Below are 24164 nucleotides of genomic sequence, written 5' to 3' on the forward strand. Positions count from 1 at the left end.
TTTTGGTTGACAACAAAGCAATCGAACTGTTTGCTTCACTATGCCGTCATGGCAACGCACGTGGGACATACGCTATGTCTAAAGGAAGTTATTATGCAACTATCATCTTTCATGCAACTCAGATTTTCTTTCAAAGAAAGTTGCTGCAAGTCAGTGAAAATCGCAACAGCAGTGAAAGAGAGCCCCCCTAGGTTTGAGGGTTGTTTAGATAGGTTTAGATGAGATCTGATCAGAGCTGTAGCAGACGATGATAAACAAACTCTCATGATGTGTTGCGGACCATAATTGTTACAAAGAGCACACACTCAATCTGTTCGGTAAAAATTACTGGGTTTTTGCACTACCGAGAAAGTCAGTAAACTAAGAAAATTTGTTAAAAATCGAAAAACAGGAATTTTTATTTGAAATTTCGCGGCGGGCTATATTTTAATAAAAATTACCAATGAAAAATAAAACCTGGCGATACTTGTCATTCAATCATGCATCACGAAAATTTACATTTTGCTGACTTTTTCGGTAGTTCAAAAACCCAAAAAAAATTTACCGACCCCGGTAATGAGTTGTGTTTGATCCTTCGACCTTGACGCTTGCTCCTGCGGGGGCCGGTGATGAGGGCAGGATCAAACATGTTGCGCATCGGTCGAGTAAAGTGAAAAAGCGCCGCGTTCGATAAGTTCTTTTTGATCTTTCGACGTTGACGCTTGCTCCTGGGCAGTGCGTCAAGAAAGCCCGAACAGTCGTCAGTTGTTTTCCCTCTCGGGTCGCGCGCCTATTTTCTCTGTGTGTTTTTATATAGCCGAGCAAACGAGTGAAGCTGAAAGTGGATTGTTGCTGCTCAAGGATGACGGATCAATTGGTGAGCTCGTTTCATGCTACTATATCTAATCTATAAAATATGTATGATTGCACCTTTAATCGTTGCAACGGTGAGACGTAAATATGATTTTTCAACAAACTATGAAAGGTTCGTCACTGTGAGTGTCGAAATAAACTCTGATTCATAAATTATTTACGTCCAATTTTTTTTTCTCAAAACACCTTTTTTCTTTTACTTTTATTTTTGTAATTAAAAAAAACTTTGAATGGTTCGACACTACGAGTGTAGACGCGAAAGGCTTTATTCAACAAATTTTGATAGGTTCGTCACCTCAAGTGTCGGCATAGTTTTTCTCTACATAGATATTGTTCACACCAAATGAAAATATTATATTTACATATAAGCATATTTATATCTATATAAATTTTATTTATCATGGTCAAATCGCTTATCAAAGTGAATCCTGTGACCCAACGATCCTCCCCATTAACAAACATCCCTCCCAGTAACCTTTGTGGAGATGCAGAGGCAAACACGGTCTCCAAATAGCAAAGGTTACACACTAACATTCCTTCCCCCAATCCCACCTGACTGCAAGGACGTGGCCGGCGCCGTTATTGTCCATGTATAAATAGAGGCACTGAATTATGCACACTGAAGAAGATTATGGCCAATCCCAGCCGATCTTCTAGTTGATTCTTTGTGCATTTTCACTGACCTCGGTCAATCACGGAATAGCAACCATTGATATGTGTAGTCAGTCTAAGCTAAGCTAAGCTAAGTTCAAAAACCCGACCCCGGTAATCTAATCTGAGTATGTAAGTGAGAGATGCTCTTAATTTTCTCAGAATTCAATCTCTACAGAGGAACATACATAAAAGTTGCATAATAATCCCCTTTGGACATAGCGTGGGACTGGGACAGGGCATTCTCTATCGATTCAAAGATGGCGCTCGCATTTTGTCTTCACGTTTCATTTCAAATGTATTTTCTTCATTGATTGACATGTCATGCTTCGTCAATAGCTGTGTGATCAGTCTTATGCTAGTTTAATCGAAATAGTAACGGTCGGTTATGACTATTGCGTGAATTCCCTAGGGAATCCTGTTCTAAGAGCTAAGATCGGTAACAGGTAGCCTAGAAGTATACAAATGCAATGTTTCCACAAACAATACTATACATCTTGTTGCGCAATGGGATTACGCGTGTCCCCTAGTGAGCCTTAGCAGAGGCCTTGCTTTGCGAGTAGTACTCCTCCCGGAACGACTTATTCATCATGCCTCCGATCAAGGTTCGGACCCATTCTGGCGACAATCGGATCAGGCAGTACTGGATTCCGTGGGACCAGTAGCCGGTGGTTTGTTTCGTTTTCCCCAGCGTGAAGACGGCATACTTGGCGTACGATTCGGCATCCGGAATGAAGAGGCCACCCTTCATCAGGGTGGAGGAAAAGTTGTTCATCTGCGGAAACAGGGGAAAGTTTGAACAGTGGGTTATTAAATTTATGTCTAAACGATAATTATTTTGTATATTTGTAATATAAAATTCAGGTAATCCTGCAACACATATTATATTATAATAGTGATAATTAACCTTCATCCAGCCAACATACTTATGCACATGCAAAGAACACACTAAAATGTGCATAACTTTTTTGTTTCTTGATGGATTTTGTTGAAATTTTCAAAACTTCCCGAAAAACTCTTCTAATTTATGGTCCAGGAAACTTGGGAATATGGTCCACGTGGTTCCGTAGTTATTCCGGATTGTTTTGGGGTACCAAAATTGGCCACATCGTCCATTCAACGGATATCTCAAAATCCAGATGAGCTAGAAGGATGATGTCTTTGGCAAAGTTATTCATCAGACTAAGGGCTATCTGACAGTAAAAAAATTAGTTGAGAATTTCTCCATTAGGTGGCGCTAGTAACAATTTTTCTTCAATCATCTATATCTAAAGATACTGATGAGCTAGAAGGTTGGTGTCTTCGGCAAAGTTGTTCATCAGACTAAGGGCTATCTGGCAATAACAAAATAAGTTGAGAATTTCTCCGCTAGGTGGCGCCAGTTACAAATTTTCTTCAATTCGCGAGTAAACCCCGTAGTTGAGAATTTCTCCGCAAGGTGGCGCCAGTTATACAATTTTTCTTCAATCTTCTATATCTCAAGATCCTGATGAGCCAGAAGGTTGGTGTCTTTGGCAAAGTCGTTTAATAGACCAAGAGCTATCTGGTAGTGATCGGGAAATTATTCGCTAGCTTGCGCTAGTAACAAATTTTCTTCTATCTCCTATATCACGAGATATCGATAAGTCAGAGGGTTGGTGTCTTCGACATAGTTGTTCAGCAGATCAAGGATTTTAGGGCAGTTGCAAATCTTATAAAAAATTCATCCCCTAGCTTCGCAGCAATCTCCGAATATCAAAACTTTTGTTTGAAAAAGACGTTTGTGAGGAATTTTATTTTTCTCCATTATGTACAACAAGTACTAAAATTACTTTCCTGAATATATTTTTCAATATCTTGAAGTACATAATTTATCAGACGAATTTTGCCATACAAAATTATTCCATATAACTTTTAGATTTATGTGCATTACGCTTTGAGTAAATTGAATCAATTGAATCAATTTTATCACTATCAGACAGATATTGGGGCTCTGAACTGTTTGGACAATCATTTTTTAGCTATTTACAATCACCAAATTCAGAATATTGGAGAGGTTACTATCACCATATAGCGGATGAATATTGGTTCAGTTTTCCATTTCAGGTGGCCCTTGATCTATTGAACATCCAGTGTTGGTACATTGGCACTCGAATCTCAACCATGAGGTTCTCCCACAAAAGCAAAATCTTTTGAGATATGCTTCTAAATACTCACGAATGATTTTTGGATGCAAAATCACTTGCTCACGCTCATGCCGTCGAAAATATTCAATCATGAAACACATTGAGCGTCTATCAAATCCCAATGTTATTGTTTACATTAGAAAGGTTTGTTATAATTCTACACACTTAAATTATTTTACGGATTCCTGTAAAATCTCAACAGCTGAACGGTTCGGTAAAATAAATTAACGGAGTACGGTAAATTTTCACAGTATTCGGTAAAAATTCACCGGAATCCGTAAAATTCCGACGAAGTTACGGTGTTTTATTCGAAGTTACGGTGTTTTATTTCACCGAACTCTTCAGCTGTTGAGATTACGGTGAAATTCACCGTAAGAGCTTAGTGTGTAGCAGAAAAACAAAGAATTAAGACTCTATGTGGAAATTGACTCGGTATAGTGGTTAGAACATACGCTGAGGACCTGAGATGCAACCCATCTAAGAGATAATCACTACAAATTTTAGTGACGACTTCCTTCTGAAGGGAAGTAAAGCCTTTGGTCCTGAGATGAACTAGCCCAAGGCTTCTTCTTCTTGGCATTACGTCCGCACTAGGACAGAACCTGCTTCTCAGTTTAGTGTTCAATGAGAACTTCCACAGTTATTAACTGAGAGCTTTCTTTGCCAAAGTTGCCATTTTAGTATTTGTACATCGTGTGACAGGTACGATGATACTCTATGCCCAGAGAAGTCAAGGAAATTTCCATTACGAAAAGATCCTGGGTCTACTGGGAATCGAACCCAGATATCTTCAGCATAGCTTTGCTTTATAGCCGCGGACTCTAACCACTCGGCGAAGGAAGGCTCCACCAAAAAATCTCGTATATAAAATATCAGGCTTTGAGCGAAAAAAGCATATAAAACAAATTGATGATCCAACTCACGTATTGTGGCTGTTGAGCGGCGTAAGTTACAAATCAAGCGTAAAAAATCTCGAACATAAAATATGAGAATTTAAAATTTTGTCCACGATGTGAACAACTTTGCCGAAGACAAACTGAAACCACCCAACATTGATCTGCTTGTTAACTTTTGGTACATAAAATTGAAGATAATTTGTTACTAACGCCACTTAGCGGATAAATTCGCAATTAGATTTGTTGCTGCCAGATAGCCCTTGATCTGCTGAACAACTTTGCCAAAGATACCAAACTTCTAGCTCATCAGGATCTTGAGATATAGAAGGTTGAAGAAAATTTGTAACTAGTGCCACCTAGCGGATAAATTCCCAATTAAGATTGTTACTGACGGATAGCTGTTGGTCTGCTGAACAACTTTGCCGAAGACACCAACCTTCTAGCTCATCTAGGTTTTGAGATATCCGTTGAATGGACGATGTGGCCAATTTTGGTACCCCAAGACAATCCGGAATAACTCCGGAACCACGTGGACCATATTCCCAAGTTTCCTGGACCATAAATTAGAAGAGTTTTTCGATAAATTCTGAAAATTTCAACAAAATCCATCGAGAAACAAAAAAGTTATGCACATTTTAGTGTGTTTTTTGCATGTGAAAAGTATGTTGGCTGGATGAAGGTTAACATAAAATAAATAAATAAATTAAAATTTTTAACTGAATTCAAAACTTACATTCTTTCCAAAAATTGACTTCGGATAACTTAAATACATTGTACAATGAACCCAAAGCCACATATAAATAACAACATTTTTTTTTTTGCATTTTTTCCAGTAATGTGAAATTATGGTGGTCCTGTTGTTTTCAATGTTTTATATGATAGATCAGTGATCCTCATCCCTGGTTTTTCAACCATTTTTATTTGTGATAGCGGATAGTTCTCGTAATAATTTAGTTTCATGTTCTTGATATCTTTGGGAGTAGAACAGCATTCCGAAGAGAAAAATTGCGGAAACTGTCAGACTTAAGAGATACAGCAATCACATGCGGGCCGCCCTTTGGTGACCACGGTGATAGATATTTACGATTTTCTACAAAGTTAAAAACAAATAATTGGGAGCAACTTTGCTGAATATGCCATATTTTTTGCAAATAATTTGCAATATAAAAAATATAATATTAGTTTATTTGGCAGAAACATGCGTCATCAAAATCTTTTAGAAAAAAGTTTTTATCGGAATTTAGTGTATAAAGAGATAACTATCAAATCATCTCTGTAATATTACCATAACTCTTAAGCTTATCGCACCTCTGGAGAGTGTGCATTCGACACATCTGATAAGCGTGCGAATGACCACACTTAAAATTCATTGACCTGCTTCGAACAATGGATCATCAAGTTGTGAAATAAAACTGTAATGTATGTGGTGCCAATAAGCTTGCCGTATTTCAAGCTGGAGCGACCGGTTTTGCGTTCGATCCATACCATCCAATGCTATGAGAGTCCTCCCATATGGATGGATGCCTGTAGTAATGCTCGATGTTTCTGTTTATTAGCATTCAGGGTTCCGTTGCACAACGACGTTTCGATTGGGGCAGGTTATTTTATTTTATACAGTTAACTGCAGCAGCAGCGCCTCCGCACTGGAAAATGCTAGTTGATGTCCTTGAACGGTAAATAAGGAGTCATCTGTGGAACGAAATAATTTTGAGATTATATCGTCGTTTAATACATTCAGAAGAAGCACACAGTTGGCTGATAAGGCAATAATCATAAATTACGTGCCATTTTTCCACGATTTTTTATACCACCTCCCCTCTGAAATGTTTCACGAGCATGATAAACCTACACTAACTTAAAAGTACAATTATACCAAAAAAAAAATTGAAGAGTTATGTGCAAAACAGTATGTCAACTTCACACATTTTTTTGTTATTTTTTTCCTTCAAATTGTTTTTAAAGTCTCATCCTCATTGCCATGAAACCTATTCAGTTTTTCCAAAGATGTACTTAAAATACGTTTATTTTAAATCTTCGCCAAAAGTTAAATTCTGCGATCAATAAATTTCAGGAAATTTTTGACGTCAGAATCTCGATATTTCCGAGATTATACAACCCTATTGTACTTGTTTTTCTTTATGTTTCTTTATTGTTGTTATTTCCATCTGACATCGGGGTCTTAATGAAGAAATCTTAAAATAATTAGTTAAATAAACGAGATCTGTACAATCGCTGTCTGAATGACTCTACAGAAGAGTTAAAATCGAACAGCTCGTAACCTTCTACAAAACATCTACTAATAGAATTCACCGGATCATTTGCTCCGTAATTAGTATTCCTGGATTCCACCTGAATAACTTGTCTGGACCGTAAAACACGCTCAGGGGCATAGAGTCGAATACGCTCCAACAAAGCTGCACAATCTACTTCGCTACGAATTATTTTCGCTCCATATACAGCTCTATCGATTCTGCGACGTACACGTAACGGTTCAATTCCCAGCAAGGCACAACGATCCTCATAAGGTGGTAGCATTTCAGGATGTCGCCATGGTAGATTTAACAAAGCACGCCTCACGTATTTTCTTTGAACAGCTTCTATTCTTGCAATCCACACGGCTTCATATGGCGACCACACAGTAGATGCAAATTCCAAGATAGATCTAACAAGAGAGCAATATAAAGCGCGCAAGCAAATAGGATCGTCAAATTCTTTGGCCATTTTGAAGACAAAACCCAACTGTCGGTTTGCTTTATCCACGATGGCGCAATAATGCAATTTAAACGTCAATTGGCAGTCTAACAACACCCCAAGATCCTTGACTTTATCAACGCGTTCCAGTTTCTGTCCATTTATACTGTAATCGTACAGAATTGGAGATTTGCTTCGACGGAACGAGATGACGCAACATTTAGGAACGCTTATTATGAGGAAGTTTAGGCAACACCAACGTGCGAAGGTATCCAAAAGGTCTTGAAGTTCTCTGCAGTCAGCTTCAGTTCTCACTACTAAAAATAGCTTCAGGTCGTATTCGTAAATCAACAATCCACCATTAGCGAGCAAAATAGTCACATCGTTGAAAAATAACGAAAATAATAGGGGTCCTAAATTACTCCCCTGTGGTACACCGCATGCTGGATGAATGGGATTTGATACAACTGGTCCAATTTTCACGCAAAGATTTCTATAGCTGAGATACGATTTGAGCCATTGACACATTCTTGCTGATACACCAAGCCGAAGTAGTTTTGCCAGAAGGATATCGTGGTTAACGGTGTCAAAAGCAGCCTTGATGTCTGTGTATACAGCGTCAACTTGCACACCGTTGTCCATAGCACAAATGCATGTCGACGTGAAATCGCATAGATTACTTTCAACTGAACGCTTTGGGTAGAAGCCGTGCTGTTTTTCACTGAGGTAGGAACAACATGAACTAAACATGACATTGTTCACGATGATTTCTAAGCATTTAGAACCAGCTGAAAGGGAAGTTATCCCGCGGTAGTTAACTATATCCGTTTTATACGTTTTTAACTGAAACATAGTCGGAAGGGCCCTGATTGGTTGACAGATGGTCATATATGCTTCAGCTGTTGTCTGCAAGTTGTTACAGTTCATACAAATTTCTAAAAATATTCATACAAAATGCGTTACGAAGGGGTGGGTGGGTGTCGAAAATGACCATTTTTGGTGTTATGAAATTTGTGAATGAAGCCTATTGGAAAAGCCATACTGAAGATGTCTGATTTTGATGCAGGGCATAAAGTAGTACATATCATGCCGTCATATACTGTATGTATGTAAAAGAATAACATCTTGGGCCATTCAAGCTCTTAGTTAATAACAGGCGAGAAGTGGTTTCCCAGTGATGATGTAATACCAAGAAGAAAGATTGTAATCATAAAAAAATTATTTACTTCTCTTTCTAGACCAGAGTATCCGATCACGTCAATAAAGAAGCAAAATTTATATTAAAAGAATAAAAGTGTGATCGTGTGATGTGATCTGATGATGATGATGTAATAAAAGTGTATATCAGACTAATCGTTTAATGTACGATCACTTCAGCCGTGTTCAATGCATTTTAAGTGCGATAATACGATGATATTTTTTCTTGGCTGGAGTTGTTGATAGGTTAACGATGTACATCTTGAAATTATAGGATTCCCTTCAATCAAGACCAACTTGAAATTCTACTTCCTCCTTCTTCTCTTAGCTGCCTTGACGAAATCGATTTATATCGCGATAGGGGATTAGGATTGATGAAATGGTCGTATTCGTTTGACATAATACCTACGTTGAATCCATTCCGCTTATCCTTTCTTATTATTGACTCAAACATGTAGTTTTATCAAAATTGTGTATGTTAGACCATGAATATTGTGTATATTCTCAACTGATACTTTTGTGTCCAGAGAAAACTACAGTAAATACTCATGTTAATTCACTGTTCTTTTGTAAATAGACATGCATCAAAAAGTGTACGAAAAATACTTTGGTACAATGTGGCAACTTACTCTTGGAAAAAAAAAAACCAAAACAATTTTAATAATGACAGTACCTGAGTAATTGTTTACCCACACGATATATGAATGCGAAAATCGAATTTTTAGGCAAAGTAAGCTCTCAGTTAAAAACTGTAGAAGTGCTCATTGAACACTAAGCTAAGAAGTAGGCTCTGTTCCCGTACGGAAGAAGAAAAAGAAGAAAAATAATTGACCAACTATTTTCGATCAGTTTGATACATGGACACTTTGGTGGACTGACACTTCTCAACTCACAACTCACTAAAATCGACGTTATTGTTCAACCATACCAAGTAATAACATTCAATGATGTCTCGACTGTAAGGAATGGTACACAAATTATGTGTTTTTTTTTAATTTCTTTATTAGTATCATTCCAAACATAACATTAATTTCTTATATCTAGGTGTTCTGTGTTGTTAGACAACACTATCATCCTAATTTGGTAAAACAAATTTAAGATTTTGTTAACAACATATTACATATCATTTGCCGTAGCAGTTCAGATTTTTCACAGGTGAGTTGATTTCACCTGCTTATAAGAGAAAAAACGCTTTGAATTTACTTAACTTAAAAATATAACGCATTAATTGTGGCAATAGAAGATTGTAACGATATTTGCCTGAAATTATTTATTATTTTATTTGACATTTGTTCCAATGTTTCACCATTGGATATTCTATGTAACTCATTGGTGCTATACTAGGGAGGAAGCTTCAGAATCATTTTCAAAATTTTATTTTGAATTCTCTGCCTGGTATTACAGCTGGATTTATTCCTGGTATTACAACAGCTAGTCCATATTGGTACAGCATACAACATGGCTGGCCTGAAAATTTGTTTGAATATCAGAAGCTTATTCTTAAGACAAAGTTTTGATTTTCTATTAATAAGGGGACAGAGACATTTTACATGTTTATTACATTTGGCTTGAATGCCCCCAATGTGATTTTTGAAAGTTAAATTATTATCTAGCATGAGCCCTAGATACTTAACTTCATCTGACCAATTTGGAACCCCTCTCATCGTGACAACATGACTACTTGAAGGTTTCAAATAAAGAGCTTTTGGTTTATATGGGAATTTTATTAGTTGAGATTTGGAAGCACTAGGAGAAATCTTCCATTTTAGCAAGTTTGAAGAGAAAATATCCAAACTTTTTGCAATCGACTACAGATGACACGCAGGCTTCGTCCTTTGGCGGAGAGGCCTGTGTCATCCGCAAACAAGGATTTTTGACATCAGTGCGCATCGTACCTTCGTGCTGTGCGTACACGAATTCTATCTGCTCTTGGAAATTTTTTAAAACCTACTTAAAGCAATAAGTAGTACTTTTCAGTGCTACAAAAACAGTACTTTTCAGTGCTAAAATCAAAAATGGTACTTTTCAGTGCTACTAAAACAGTACTTTTCAGTACTATTTTTCTACTATTGATCCCTTTACGATCCTTGTTTGGACCCGTGCCTTCGATTTTTCGTTAGACCCGTTGGCGAAAGCTAGCGGTGGTAATCCTTCTTGGACACCGTTTTGGGAAAAACCTCTTAGGAGGTCACGTCTGCTTTCGTTTTTTTTCACTAAACATGGTTGCAACTACAAATAAAAGGAAGAGTGAATCTCTGAATTCACAACTTTCTTCCAAAAGTGGGATTTAAAACTGTCACTAAAAGTGGCAAGAATGGAAGAAAGGACGTTTCTCCGGAATGCGAACTTTCTTCCAAGGGTGAAATGAATAATGTTGATAATTGTATCGAAATGAGCAATCAGTTCGATGCTTTAGACAAATTTTCCGATCACCAAATCGAAGCTGTTTCAAGCCCAGGCTCTTTGATTCAAGTGAGGAAGCAAAGAGTGCCGCCTATCGTGGTCAGTTGTTCCGAATTTGGGGAATTTAGGCAGGAGATCATGAACTCCAAATCGTAAAGAAAGGAGACTTTCGCGTTTTGCCGGAAACTCTTAAAGATCGCGAAATTCTTCTCAAACACCTTGAAGAGAAGAAGCACAAACTTTTCACGTATGACGACAAAACTGAACGTTTGTTCAAAGTCGTCTTGAAAGGTCTCTCAAGTGGCTATAAATCACCTGAAGAGATCAAAAATGGAATAAATGATTTACTTGGATTTTCCCCAGTCCAAGTAATCATTATGAAAAAGAGAACCCAAGCAGGCATTGTTCGGAAAGGGCTTTCTCAAGAATATTAATTAGTTCACTTTAACAAACAAGATCTAAATAATATTAAAGCTTTAGAAAAAGCTAGACTTATATTCGATGTCCATGTGACATGGGAACATTTCCAATTACCAGAATCCCACTCAGTGCCGTCAGTGCTAAAAGTGGGGTCATGGTACAAAAAATTGTCGCATGGATGCTAAATGCATGATTTGCGGAGGTTCTTCTCACGCCAAGGACGTCTGTCCGGTGAAGGAAGATACCGATAAGTTCTTATGCGCCAATTGCAAGGGCAATCATAAGTCAAATTTTTGGTCTTGCCCTTCACGCAAGAGAGTCGTTGAGGCTCGTGCCAGGCAGATGAAAGATAATATCCGTTACAATAACGTTCCTTTCCGGAATTTGCCTGGTAGAGTATCGAACAACGCTCATTTTTCAGTTAACGATCGCTTGATCATGAATCATACCCATAAGGAAGATCATAATCATGCTCATTCACAAACTAATTTTAATCCGTCGGGTAGCCGTTCGAATCTTTCAATTTCGAATGTATCTACCCACGGTAAATGCATAGAGCTATGGAAAATCATGGACGAGAACAGCTTTCCCGGGAAGCTCACAAGATTGATCAGAGCAACGATGGACGGTGTGCAAAACTGCGTGAAGATCTCGGGCGAACACTCCAGTTCGTTCGAGTCTCGGCGGGGACTACGACAGGGCGACGGACTTTCGTGCCTGTTGTTCAATATTGCGCTTGAAGGTGTCATGCGGAGAGCCGGACTTAACAGTCGAGGCACGATTTTCACGAGATCCGTTCAATTTGTTTGCTTCGAGGACGACATGGATATTATTGGGAGAAAATTTGAAACGGTGGCAGATTTGTTCACCCGCCTGAAACGCGAAGCAACAAGAGTCGGGCTAATGGTGAATGCGTCGAAAACAAAGTACATGCTGAACTGAGCGCGACAGGGCCCGCCTAGGAAGCAGTGTTACGATAGACGGGGATACCTTCGAGGTGGTGGACGAGTTCGTCTACCTCGGATCCTTGTTGACGGCTGACAACAATGTTAGTCGGGAAATACGAAGGCGCATCATCAGCGGAAGTCGTGCCTACTATGGGCTCCAGAAGAAACTGCGGTCAAGAAAGATTCACCCCCGCACCAAATGCACGATGTACAAAACGCTCATAAGACCGGTAGTCCTCTATGGGCATGAGGCGTGGACTATGCTCGAGGAGGACTTGCAAGCTCTTGGGGTTTTCGAACGCCGAGTGCTAAGGACGATCTTCGGCGGCGTGCAGGAGAACGGCGTGTGGCGGCGAAGGATGAACCACGAGCTCGCTCAACTCTACGGCGAACCAAGTATCGTGAAGGTAGCTAAAGCTGGAAGGATACGCTGGGCAGGGCATGTTGCAAGAATGCCGGACAACAACCCTGTAAAGATGGTGTTCGCCACGAATCCGGTCGGAACAAGAAGGCGTGGGGCGCAGCGAGCTAGGTGGATTGACCAGGTACACCAGGACCTGGAGAGCGTGGGTCACAGTCGAGGATGGAGAGAAGCGGCCATGAACCGAGGGAATTGGCGAAATATTGTTGGCGAGGCTTTATCAAGATAATTGATGTAAAGCCAAATAAGTAAGTAAGTAGTACCCACGGTAAATCCTTTGCCGATATCGTAGCAGGTAATTTGAACTCCTCCCCTATTCGTACTATGAGTACACATTCTACTTGTTTCAAATCAAATGGAAAAAACACTACCGCCACAGGTAACATCTACTCCGCCTCTTCGTCTAACGAAAATTCTAATGGGAAATCATCAAATGTACCCACTTCAAGTGATATGCCTGCCCTGATTTTCTAACTGAACAATTGAATCTAATGATTGATGCAATGTTCAAAGCCACCACTATGACTGAAGCAGTCCAAATTGGTGCAAAATTTACCAATCAAATTATTATTGGATTACGTTTTTCCAATGGATCCAAATAATAATTTGAATATTTTAAATTGTAATGCTCGTTCTCTGAATGGTAAAGAGGACGACCGGTTTTATTTTCTTACAGTTAATAACGTGTATATATCAGTTATTACCGAAACGTATTTAAAACCTGGATCCAAACTAAACCTGTATTCTCAAATCAATACCCTGATAGCCCAACATGTTTTTCTTCTAGAAACCTTTCTACGATTGATTTGGTCTTAACCGACTCTGGTTATCTTTGTAGCCAATTAGTTACTCATGCTGATTTTGATTCTGATCATGTCCCTGTTACATTTCAAATATCCCATGAAGCGATTCTCAATCCTATCAGCTCCACTTTCAATTATTTTTGAGCCGGCTGGAATATATATGAAACGTATATTGACTCTAATATTGATGTTAACATATCTTTACAAACAAAACTTTAAATATTTTGTTAACAAGTTTGTTCAGCAAATTTGCAGCCAATATGTTGAAAGTTCACTTTGTGGTATTTATTTATTTTAAACTGTTAAAGTTGTTCTTGAAATATCGATTATTCCACTAAAGTCGAACTTTTGTCCCACCTTACCGTATATAAATGTTACTTGGGAATAATTATCGAATATCAGGGATTCAGAGATAAGCTTTAAAACTGTATGGATTTGAACACCTTTAATTACTCATTCAACAGCTTTTCAGACACACCATAACGAAAACGTTGATGATGCAATCATATAGTTGCAATAAATAAGGTATTGTTAAAAGTATAATTTGATTATTGATTCAGCAGCTTCGGCAACAAGTTTCGTTCGGCGCGTATCATTTACCTCGCGTTAAGCACGAGCCACACTAAATACCCTTTGTTCGTTTTTTTTCTTCAAGCGATTGTATTGTTTCAGATCGTCACCTCATTTTCACAATGAACACATCATTATCGAAGTGCACTTATCTCAAGGTAGTAGACGAGCAACCTTCCCTTCGATGCCTTTCGTTATTGCTGCATTTGCTTTATCTTGTCACCGCACTAGCACTCTTCTAACGTATCGGTTTTGCCGGTATGCAATCAGCATTCAATCTCTAGCTAAGCATTAGATTGGAAGCACGAACCTCCAGTAGTAGGTTGACCTGCTTCTAGTGAATCCCTCGCGCGATTCCCACATGCACTGCACTTGACTGCCACATAGAAGCTATCCTCTCTCATTGAAACACGTTAATAGATATCAACACTAAACCGTTCGTTGATCACTTTTCTAAATGCATTAGCTATTCACGATCACTATCGCTCAAAACGAGCGGTTAAAACCGGTGTACTGAATAATTATGCGGTCTAAGTCGTCATTATCTAGCACTTGACCCCTTCGACATCTCCGGCCGAAACATGTTTTACGGTGTGTCTGAAAAAGTTAATAACTGAAAACCTATTTAGCTGTTCTGAACTGCTACGGCAAATGAAATATAATATGTTGTGATTAATAAGTTAATAAAAACTTATTTTTAATTATAAATCGTGGTTTACGGCTAAGCCAGAATCGATTATATGTTTTTCGTACATAACGATTTCAGGCACACCGTGAGTTTCTCACTGTTGTACCACCCCTTGTCGCACGCGACGCTAGACCCGGCCGGATACCACTAAGACCAAACAACGATCCCCGCAGCCCACAAGAATCCTCAAAGCCTGTAAGAGGATCCGGTATATATCTCACTCACCTTGGTCGTCACAAATAGTGGACTGACCAGTTGGCACGTTATGCCGAACGGTTCCAGCTCGTACTGCATCGCCAGGGTGAAGTTTCGAATGTAGGCCTAGAGGCGCGTAGAAAACATGACATTAGTTAGTATTCCAATGATCAACGGCTAGCATTGAACTGTGGGTCTTGAACTGGTTGGTTTAGCTAGCACCGATGTGAGATTTATGGCCTTTGCCTCAGCGGGCCTTGGTCCAATTGCGGCCAAGTGCCGTTCGTTCTCATACCTTGGAAGCGGCATAGGTGGTCATGTATGGCAACGGTTGTAGTTCGCTCCCCGAGGAGATGTTCACGATCGCTCCCTGACGGCGTTGCTTCATGCCCGGAAGCACTATCCTTGTGAGCATCGTCGCAGCAGCAATGTTAATGTGAATCACATCCCACAGTTTGTCCTCTGGAACACGGTCCAGGTCGTCCGGGTAATCCAAGTTGGTTCCAACGTTGTTCACTGTGGGTGCAGGGAGATGAGAAAATAATTAAGCGGAGGTAATAAGCTGGCAGATTTGGAAAACGAAACTTGCTGAGACGGAACAGATAGGTACCGTAAAACAGGGTAACTTTGATAGCTTCTTCGAAGAAACTTGATGTTTTTGAATTTGGTCGTGAAGGTTCTTTTTTATATTTTTATATAAATGCATATATGGATATGAATCAGATATATACAGTAAATAGAGCTTTGTATACCTCTAGGCGTTTGTCCAATTTGTAAGAGTTGTATTCGCTAAGAGACTTACGACTGGATTTAAGTTCTACTGCTCTTTAAAATTTCATCGAATAGTGATTGTAGAACACATAAGCATACACATATGTCGATCCTAATGAAAATAGCCCTGACTTAACTGTTATAACAATATTATTATCTGTTGTATTTGTTTTACTTAATTCATTAACAGACATATTGTTATTTCAATTAGCAAGTTGTGGGACCCTCACTATCAAAGATACCCCGTTTTACGATACCTCAGAAAAAAAATTAGGCCACCTTACGTCAGAAGAGGTTAGATTGTTTAGGTTCAGTATCAGCTCTCAAAGCGGCGGCGTGCCGCTCGTCATGGCGTTATTGGGTCTGTAAGAGCCCATGCCATTGGATTGGATGGTTGCGATACGACGGCGGGCACTTGAGAGAGCAGAGTGTTGGTTTTATGGCTGGTCTTGGATGGATTTGTTTGCGTCATAGGACTGGAGCTAACAGCCTATGCCGGTATCCATGAACGGACAGATTTTTCTTTATTGAATGAGTTGGCACAACTTGGTGGAAGTCATAAAACTCGAAACGATCATTTGGGGGTACAAAACATGCTAGTAACTTCACTTAATATGTTCCAGATAAGTTTATTACCCAATGATTCTGCAGACATTGTGCAAAAATTAGGAAAAGCTACAAAGTGCGAATGACATGTAAGATCATAGGAATTAATTACTCAGGGGGCTGCCGTAGGCATATACGATTAGCTACTTGATACTTTGGCAAAGAAAACCCCCCAATAATGATGGCATTATGCTACAGTTCATTTCATTCATGAAACCTATCAGCTGTGCGTTCACCTGAATCTTCGGTATATGGTCTTCTAATAACAGTTTAAAACCAAAGAAACAGCGTTCAACAGACACTTGAGTGAAATACTCAGATAATGGCGATATGGTGTGTAGAAAACTCCCCAATAAAATTGAAACCAGATTTATACTCAGATAAAAATATTTAAATCACGATATTTTTTGTTTCAAGTCGTTTTTGAACTATATTTTGACAGGTTACCTGAAAACTCCTTTGTTTTTGAAATCTGTATCTTTTGTGATCATTGGTCATATTCTTCTGGAGTTATTCCGATGCTCTTTGGGATACATCAACTTTCCCCATCACATTGAAAAAAGTCGATGGAAAGATTCGAAGGGACCGACCGACAGTTTTGGGCTTTTTGTCATAAACACATTATACATGTTCAAAGAATATATTCCAAGATAGAGTACACCAGCATTTCTTCCAGGCTTGACTCTAGAAACAGACACACTATTATTTTCAAAGTGTTTCTTCAAGAAATAAAACGGAATTGGTCATTTGGTTGAGTATCTCCAAAAATCCTTGGTGGACCGACGCTTTTAGAACTTGTGAAAAATTGGCGCCAAAATATTCAAAAACCAAAAAGTTATTGTGATTTTTATATTTTTTCGTAGTAAAAGCTTGATGCTGTCGCTAGACGGGTGAACACCAATAATCCAAATACACAGCGTAATAAAAATGAAATTTTTGCGTGTCTCAAGAATTAAATTATGTGTCTCTAGTAGATTTGGGATCGCTGAATCTGATGCCGTTCTCAGAAATGTTCCTGCACGTCACAATTTTTAGCTACAGGTCGCCAAAGTTGCATAAAACCCTGATTTAAATGATGTTTACATGAAATTTAAAGTATGATTTATCAAACTTTTGTGTGATCTTATCCAGCAAACATGCAAAATAGGACTTTTATTTTAAATATAATTTGGTTGAAATTGCACGACAAAATTTAGATCAAATCGATTTTTCCAACGTGCTTGCAGTCTCCATACAAAACTTTTCGTTTCTCTTATATGGCAAAATACAATACTTTTCTAAAACACCAAAAAATAACTTTTGAGCATCGGCATAAACCTTGTTGATAAGTATTATTATACACATGAACTTTGAATCGTGTGGCAAATTAAGCAAATACATTGACTTACAAGCCGGCAAACTTGCATGCATGGCTGAAATGGTCAAATTTTGCATTTTCAACAACCAATATCTCAAAAACTAGACGTGCTATGATATTTTTCAAAATGGCAATGGATTCGGCAACCCTTAATTAAGTAAATAGTGGTATTTTGATGCTTGAGACTAAAACGTGTTCCGCAGTGTGATCTAATGAAATTTCTCGTCAATATTTCTGTATAATTTCATACAAGAATTTCTTTCTTTTGAAAAAAGAAATGATTTTGAGATTTCTTTTGAAAATCCTTCAAATAGTGGTAATAATTTGATTTTGGAATGGATTTTTTTAAAGCATAAAAGTAATTGGGACTTTTTAAAATACTTCTGGTCCATTTGTTTGAGTATTTTTCGATTTTTTTTTAAATTATCCGAAATCTCTATTGGATTTAGCAACTCTTCAAGAAGAACAAGTAGAATTTCTAGATTAAATTCAGGCATGAGTCGATCCTTCAAAACTTAAATTAGGTGAATAATGTTCTAACGATAGACGATAAACAATATGAAAAATAAACAACATGTAAAAGTCCACAACCCATCGGTCGAAACGTCGGGACAGTATAAAAATATCGTTCTTGACCATTTGACTGAGGAAGCCATCCGTAAACAGATATTTGTATCATGAATACAAAAGGCGTCTACAGTTATTGGAATACATATTTGACTGGGAAAATCAAACGATTTTGTGTGTTTTTGATGCATATTCTGAAGTGAAGCCATGACAATTACTGACAGGCTACACAAAACGTTTTGTTTTCTAGGATAGCACTACAAAAAGCATTGACAAAGAATTCCTGCTACTGAAGAATCCATTACTAGCAATCGTCCATTTTACAAGACGTTTCTGAACAGCTGATCGCTTATTTTATGAATGAAATTTTGACAGTAGGCTGTGTCGTAACGTGTAAAAGTAACAGCAATATCATCAGTATTGTCGTTTCGTAAAATGGACTATGAAACCCTAGTTGCACAGAGAAAAAGTTTGACAAAAAAACTGGTGGCAAGGTAGAACAATTGAATCATTTTTCTAGACCAACCACTGTGACTGAACTGAAGAACACCGTTCTATTATTTAGTTTACTCTGATTTAAAAATTTCTTGAAAAATAACAATCAATAATTTTCCTTGTAATTGTTTAAACCTATCACCAAATTTCACCATGGTATTCTTGAATTTGCTACCGTCCATAAGAAATCAATGCCGGTTTTGAATCAGGAATTGAAATTAAAAACATGGCGAATACTGGTACAGTTGATCTACACACATTCTTAAAAATAATGAAAATAACAGTGGACGTAATTCTGAATTACACACGATGTAAGCGATGGAACGACACAAAAACGTGTCCGAGAAGATGTATTGGGCAAAAAATGTAAGTTTACATGTTAAAGATCAGAAAACGAAGGCGACATTTTCCGAATCAGACACTAACTTATTTAAAACTTGACACAATTTTACGTCATTCGACTCGTTTCTTCTATGTGCATTCCAAAAGACGTAAATCACATTATTTTTTGATAGTGTGCTTTTAGAAAAAAACATTGAAATTTACCCCACATGTGCCCGACACATCAAAGTAAGTAAAATGACGGGCTGTTTGGGCACGTCAGGAGTTAATGATCAATGTTAACTTCCTTTCCCCGATCAGCCTAGATAGCCGCGTAGTGTCGGTAGCGTTTTTTTTTTCAATTGGCTAAGAATTAACACTACGGACTGCCTGTTCCGGTGGTAAAAGTCCACCTCACAGGTGACCCCTAATTCATGCGGCTTTAAGCTTACCGTGCCTAAGAATGAATGGTTAGGGGGGTCTAAATAAAACCTAACCGCAAACCAGCCTGGGGAGTACCTGGGCGCCCTTCCTGTGCTAGCCGGAGCAATGGTGCAGGTGACCTTGTGTTTCTCCGAGATAATCGGCTGTCGTTCTTCAGTCTCAACCTGAGGCTAAATAAGGGTGGGATTATTAATACGTTGAAATTTAGTTGAAATTTTCACCTTTATGGTTTTGCATTATACTTTTAGACAGTGTATTCTGCGCTTTTCGCCTTTGGCGACTTTTTAGAGATACCGATCTGGTTTTTTTCGCTGCTGGTCATTTTCGTGCTGAGATTGTGAAAAGCTTAATCCTGCCTAGTTCGGGTAGTGGCTACGGTTAGGATAGCTAAGTTAGACCAATCTTCAGCATAAAATATCAGCAACGATCAATCTTTGTCGACTCATGCAAATGGTACGTTTCAAGTGGCGCTAGTTCAAAGTAATTTACCTTTGTGAACTTTTTTTTAGGTAACCTTGTGGACCCAGTTTTTGCTACAGTCAGAAACATGAAATGGCAGAGTTGTGTTTGATCCTTCGACCTTGACGCTTGCTCCTGCGAGGGCGGGCGATGAGGGCAGGATCAAACATGTCGCGCGTCGGTCGATCGGTAGTGAAAAAGTGAAACAATAGTTAGTTGTGTTTGATCCTTCGACGTTAACGCTTGCTCCTGCGGGGGCGGGTGATGAGGGCAGAATCAAACATGTCACGCGTTGTTCGCGTAGTGAAATGAAAATGCGCCGCGGATCGTTAGTAGTGTTTGATCTATTGATCGCGTCGCTTGCTCCTGCATGGGCGAGTGACGAACACTTGTTCGGCATTCAATGCGATTATCGAATTATATCGCGAATCCGATTAGGCGTGATTATATCATGGATCGCATCACCAACCATTGGTGACTCTCAGATTTATACCTTATCCCACTAACCCAATATCCTATCCATGACAACTGTGGAGATGCAGAGGTATACTCGGTCTCTAGTAACAACGGTTGTCTAACTAACTTTCCATCCCTTCCCCGATGACCGTAAGGACGTGGCCGGCGCCGTTATTGACTTTTAAAGGTTGAGCTCTCGATTTGTGCACATTGAAGAATGGTAAGCTAATCCCAACCCCATTCATTAATTCCCTGTGAAACCTCGATTGTTCTGGTCAATCACGGAGTAGCAACTACGAATTGTACGGTCATCTATGCTCATGCTCATGCTCTCATGCTCATGCTCTCATGCTCATTCAGAAACATGAAATGGCAAACTCGCGTTCCATGCTTCGTGCATGCGTGCTCGTTAATAAAGCAATCGTTGCTACACTCATTTCTGAGTTAACTACCAGAGGTGTATGTGCTGCCACAATTGATATTTCTGTTGGTGGCCTCAATAGGAAATACGTCTTTCGTTTTGTGGTGTATTTACCACATGATCTGGAGCAGCTCAGATATCAGTTTGAGAAGCTCCAGTCTGATGGAATGCTTAAGTAGTTCAAATCTCGGATTACTTATTATAGGAAATCGCCAAACCTTCATGGTATCTGCTAGAGAAGAAGTGTTAGACATAACGCTCTGCTCGAACAGAATCAGTCACGAGTTGACGAATTGGCATATATCAGATGATGAATCATTATCTGATCATCGCTACATCTCTATATGAACATATGAATGTAAATTCGCAGACTTTGCATTTGTTATACTCCACAAACTGGGAATTGGTTATGATCAAATTCCATGGATTCTCTCCGTCCATTGGAAATCCTAGTGATATGGATGTTTCCACTTCCGGTGAATTGGGACACAATTATCCTTGCTTGGAGTAATCTCACAATTGCTTGTCAGTTTGCTTATAGGAAATGTTCTTCACAACTCCTTTCGCGGGACGAGTGGACGATTAGAATTACTTGGTAAACACTTATTAAGTGAAACTGATTTCAGAAACCTGAATCTTCATGACATTCTGTTATTCTTAACCAACTGTGGTAATGACCTATAGGCTCTCTTTACGCTCATGCGTTTTGCTGTGCCGTGTTTTAATCATCTTTATATTTTTCTCGGGAAGATATCGTAGGGAAAAGCAAATCTTGAAAATGTTGGGTGCCATACTGGGTAAATAATCAGAATATAGTTCTGATAGAAATGTCATTACGAGGTTCAATGTGACTGATATGCGGTTAGAACTACAAATGTGACTAAACAACTTGGTATTTTTCTCGAATTTAATAGAACAATCTCACAGATTTCATTAAGTTGATCGAAAGTATTTGTCATTTGATGACGTTCCACAATACTAACTCGAAATTGTAAAAAATGTCGAGTGTGACAAAAATATCTCTAGATCATGATGGTTGGTTGAAAGGTTGGAGTCTTGGAAAGAGTTGTTTAATAGGGTTAACATGCGGTGGTCATTGAGATACAATATTCTGTCACCAGGCAGTGCTAGTGTGCATGAAACTTTTGTTTGCGGATATCTCAGGATCTTGATCATTCAGAAAGATGGTATCTTCTGCAAAGTTGCTCAGTAAGTCAAGGGCTATCATTTTTCGAGTTAATTGATTCAAAATTTGCCACTAGGTGGCGGTAGTGTGTATGATTTTTTTTTATTTTACAGATATCTCAAGTACCTGACCAGTTAGAAAGATGGAGGTTCTCGGCAAAGTTTTCAGTGGCTCAAGGACTATCCGAGAGGTTCGTGATTTTGCTAACATGAGGCTCTAGTAAGCATGAACTATCTTGCCAATTTAGAAGGATGGCGTCTTCGGAATATCTGCTAGTTAATTAAGAGCTATCATTGTTCGAGCTAGTTGATTCAAACTTTGCCACCAGATAGGGTATACAGGTCCGTAAATTATCCGAACAACAAAATATGGGCAAGATGATCTTGCATTGAAAACATTAAAAACCAATGTACATGTACCTTTTTCTAGTGCATCTATATATTGACACAAAATAGAATTTAAAATAATTTCGAATAATTGCTCCTTACTGAGATGGCTGAATTTTTTTTTTCGGAGACGTTATTTCTGGGGGCCGAAGACAAGTTTTCTAGGAGAGTCGAATTGGGCATCTCAGAGAGCCGAAGAAGGGGTAGGGTAGTGAAGGAGAATATGGGATGGAGTTTGGTCAGACTCGTTACCAGTTCTGTGGAGTAGTTGGTTAACACGCTCAGTCTAGCGTATTGGGAGTCGTGGGATCTAAGCCCACCAGAACGATTCTTTTTTTCACAATTTTACATCTTAATTTGGCCAAATTGACTTTTGTGTCTACGACCTTCAGGTTTTTCAAAACACCGTCGGCTGGTTTAAGCCGTAATAGACATGACAACCCTAGTTGTCCAAGTTTTCTCTCTAAAATCTGAAATAGATTAATCCAAATATCCTATTGTTATTTGAAGAAACCTACAGATTATTATAAATGGACATTTCTCTTTCATCATAAAGCTCGAAAAACAACTTTTTTGAAATTTATGAGTATTTGAAATATGAAATGTGTCAAACTTACTGCTTAAGAATATTGACCTGTTATATTCTTAAGCAGTAAGTTTGACACATTTCAGATTACTGGCGCGGGATGTCGGTGGGGCAAGTAGAATATGTACTAAAACACAATGGGTAGGACAATCAAAGGATTGTCCTATCCATGATCCAGCACACAAAAAAACAAAGCCTACATCAGAAATTATTTATCATCTGTTCAATATACATACTGACTCGATCAAGGTCGTAATTATTGTAATGGAGAATGGAAGACACGATCAGGTTTTTTTTTCTATTGTTTTCTCATGCCTAGTGAAGCGTGACATAGTTTGTGCATGACCCCAAAATGTCTGGCTTTTTTGAAGAATAATGAGCAATTCTTGCTGAAACCAGGCCGCCATCGTTAGAATTCCAATTTTATGTCATTGATGGCTAGTTTTCGATAAAACTTAAGGGTGGTCCTTTCGATTTTCTCAAATTGGTAAATAGAGATGGTCGGGTCTCGGGTTTTCAAACCTGAAACCCGACGGGTTCGGGTTTGAAAATTTGAAATTTTTCGTGTTCGGGTTCGGGTCGGGTTTGAAAGCTACAAAATTATCGGGTACGAGTCGGGTTCGGGCTTGAAAAAAGTCTGGTTTAGGTCGGGTTTCCTGAAAATTGTAAACAGAGTAGCAACTAAAAGCTTCCCTATGCATCAGAAACGATGAATTTACCATCTTTTCGAGCTCGGGTTTTTCTTACAAAAAAAATCGGGTTTCGGGTCGGGTTCGGGTTTAAAACTCAAACTCGACCTCGTACGCCAGCTATCTGAACAGTTTGCGAAAAGCCCATTTTTTGATAAATCTTGGGCATTTCCTTACGTGATACGTCTCATATTTCCCTTGGAACATATAGCAAACTTAGTGGCATCGTATAGAGAAAGGGTATAGCTTTCATTTGAAGTTAAAAAAATTTTGGCGGCCATTTTGAATTTCGCCGCCATCTTGAATTTTGTTAGAAAAAATGATTTTAGCATTAGCTGTATTAAATTCTGAAAACACCATCAGGAAGCTGAGGAAAAATTGCGTAAGCTAGGCTACAAAAACTAGGTGAGCAATGTTATTTACCCTATGAAATAAACGATTTTCTAAATCATGTTCCACGATTTTGATGTATATGGCGAGTGCAATCAATGCAAACATTATTTTTTGTACAACAAAGAAAC

General features: G+C 38.6%; 1 protein-coding gene across 1 annotated transcript in view; it reads right to left on the bottom strand.

Moving 5' to 3' along the window:
• Positions 1–1778: 1778 nt before the first annotated feature.
• LOC5574512 (inactive hydroxysteroid dehydrogenase-like protein 1) overlaps positions 1779–24164 on the bottom strand; it is a 30208-nt gene continuing 7822 nt past the window's right edge. Inside the window, exons 3-5 of the mRNA XM_021846184.1 lie at positions 15195–15415; positions 14930–15025; positions 1779–2278 (exon numbers count right to left, since the gene is read on the bottom strand). Of these exons, the coding sequence (XP_021701876.1) occupies positions 2030–2278; positions 14930–15025; positions 15195–15415 (566 nt within the window). The 3' untranslated portion in view covers positions 1779–2029. The remainder of the gene's footprint in view (positions 2279–14929; positions 15026–15194; positions 15416–24164) is intronic.

Source organism: Aedes aegypti, chromosome 2 (assembly GCF_002204515.2).
Source record: "Aedes aegypti strain LVP_AGWG chromosome 2, AaegL5.0 Primary Assembly, whole genome shotgun sequence".
Classification (NCBI taxonomy): domain Eukaryota; kingdom Metazoa; phylum Arthropoda; class Insecta; order Diptera; family Culicidae; genus Aedes; species Aedes aegypti.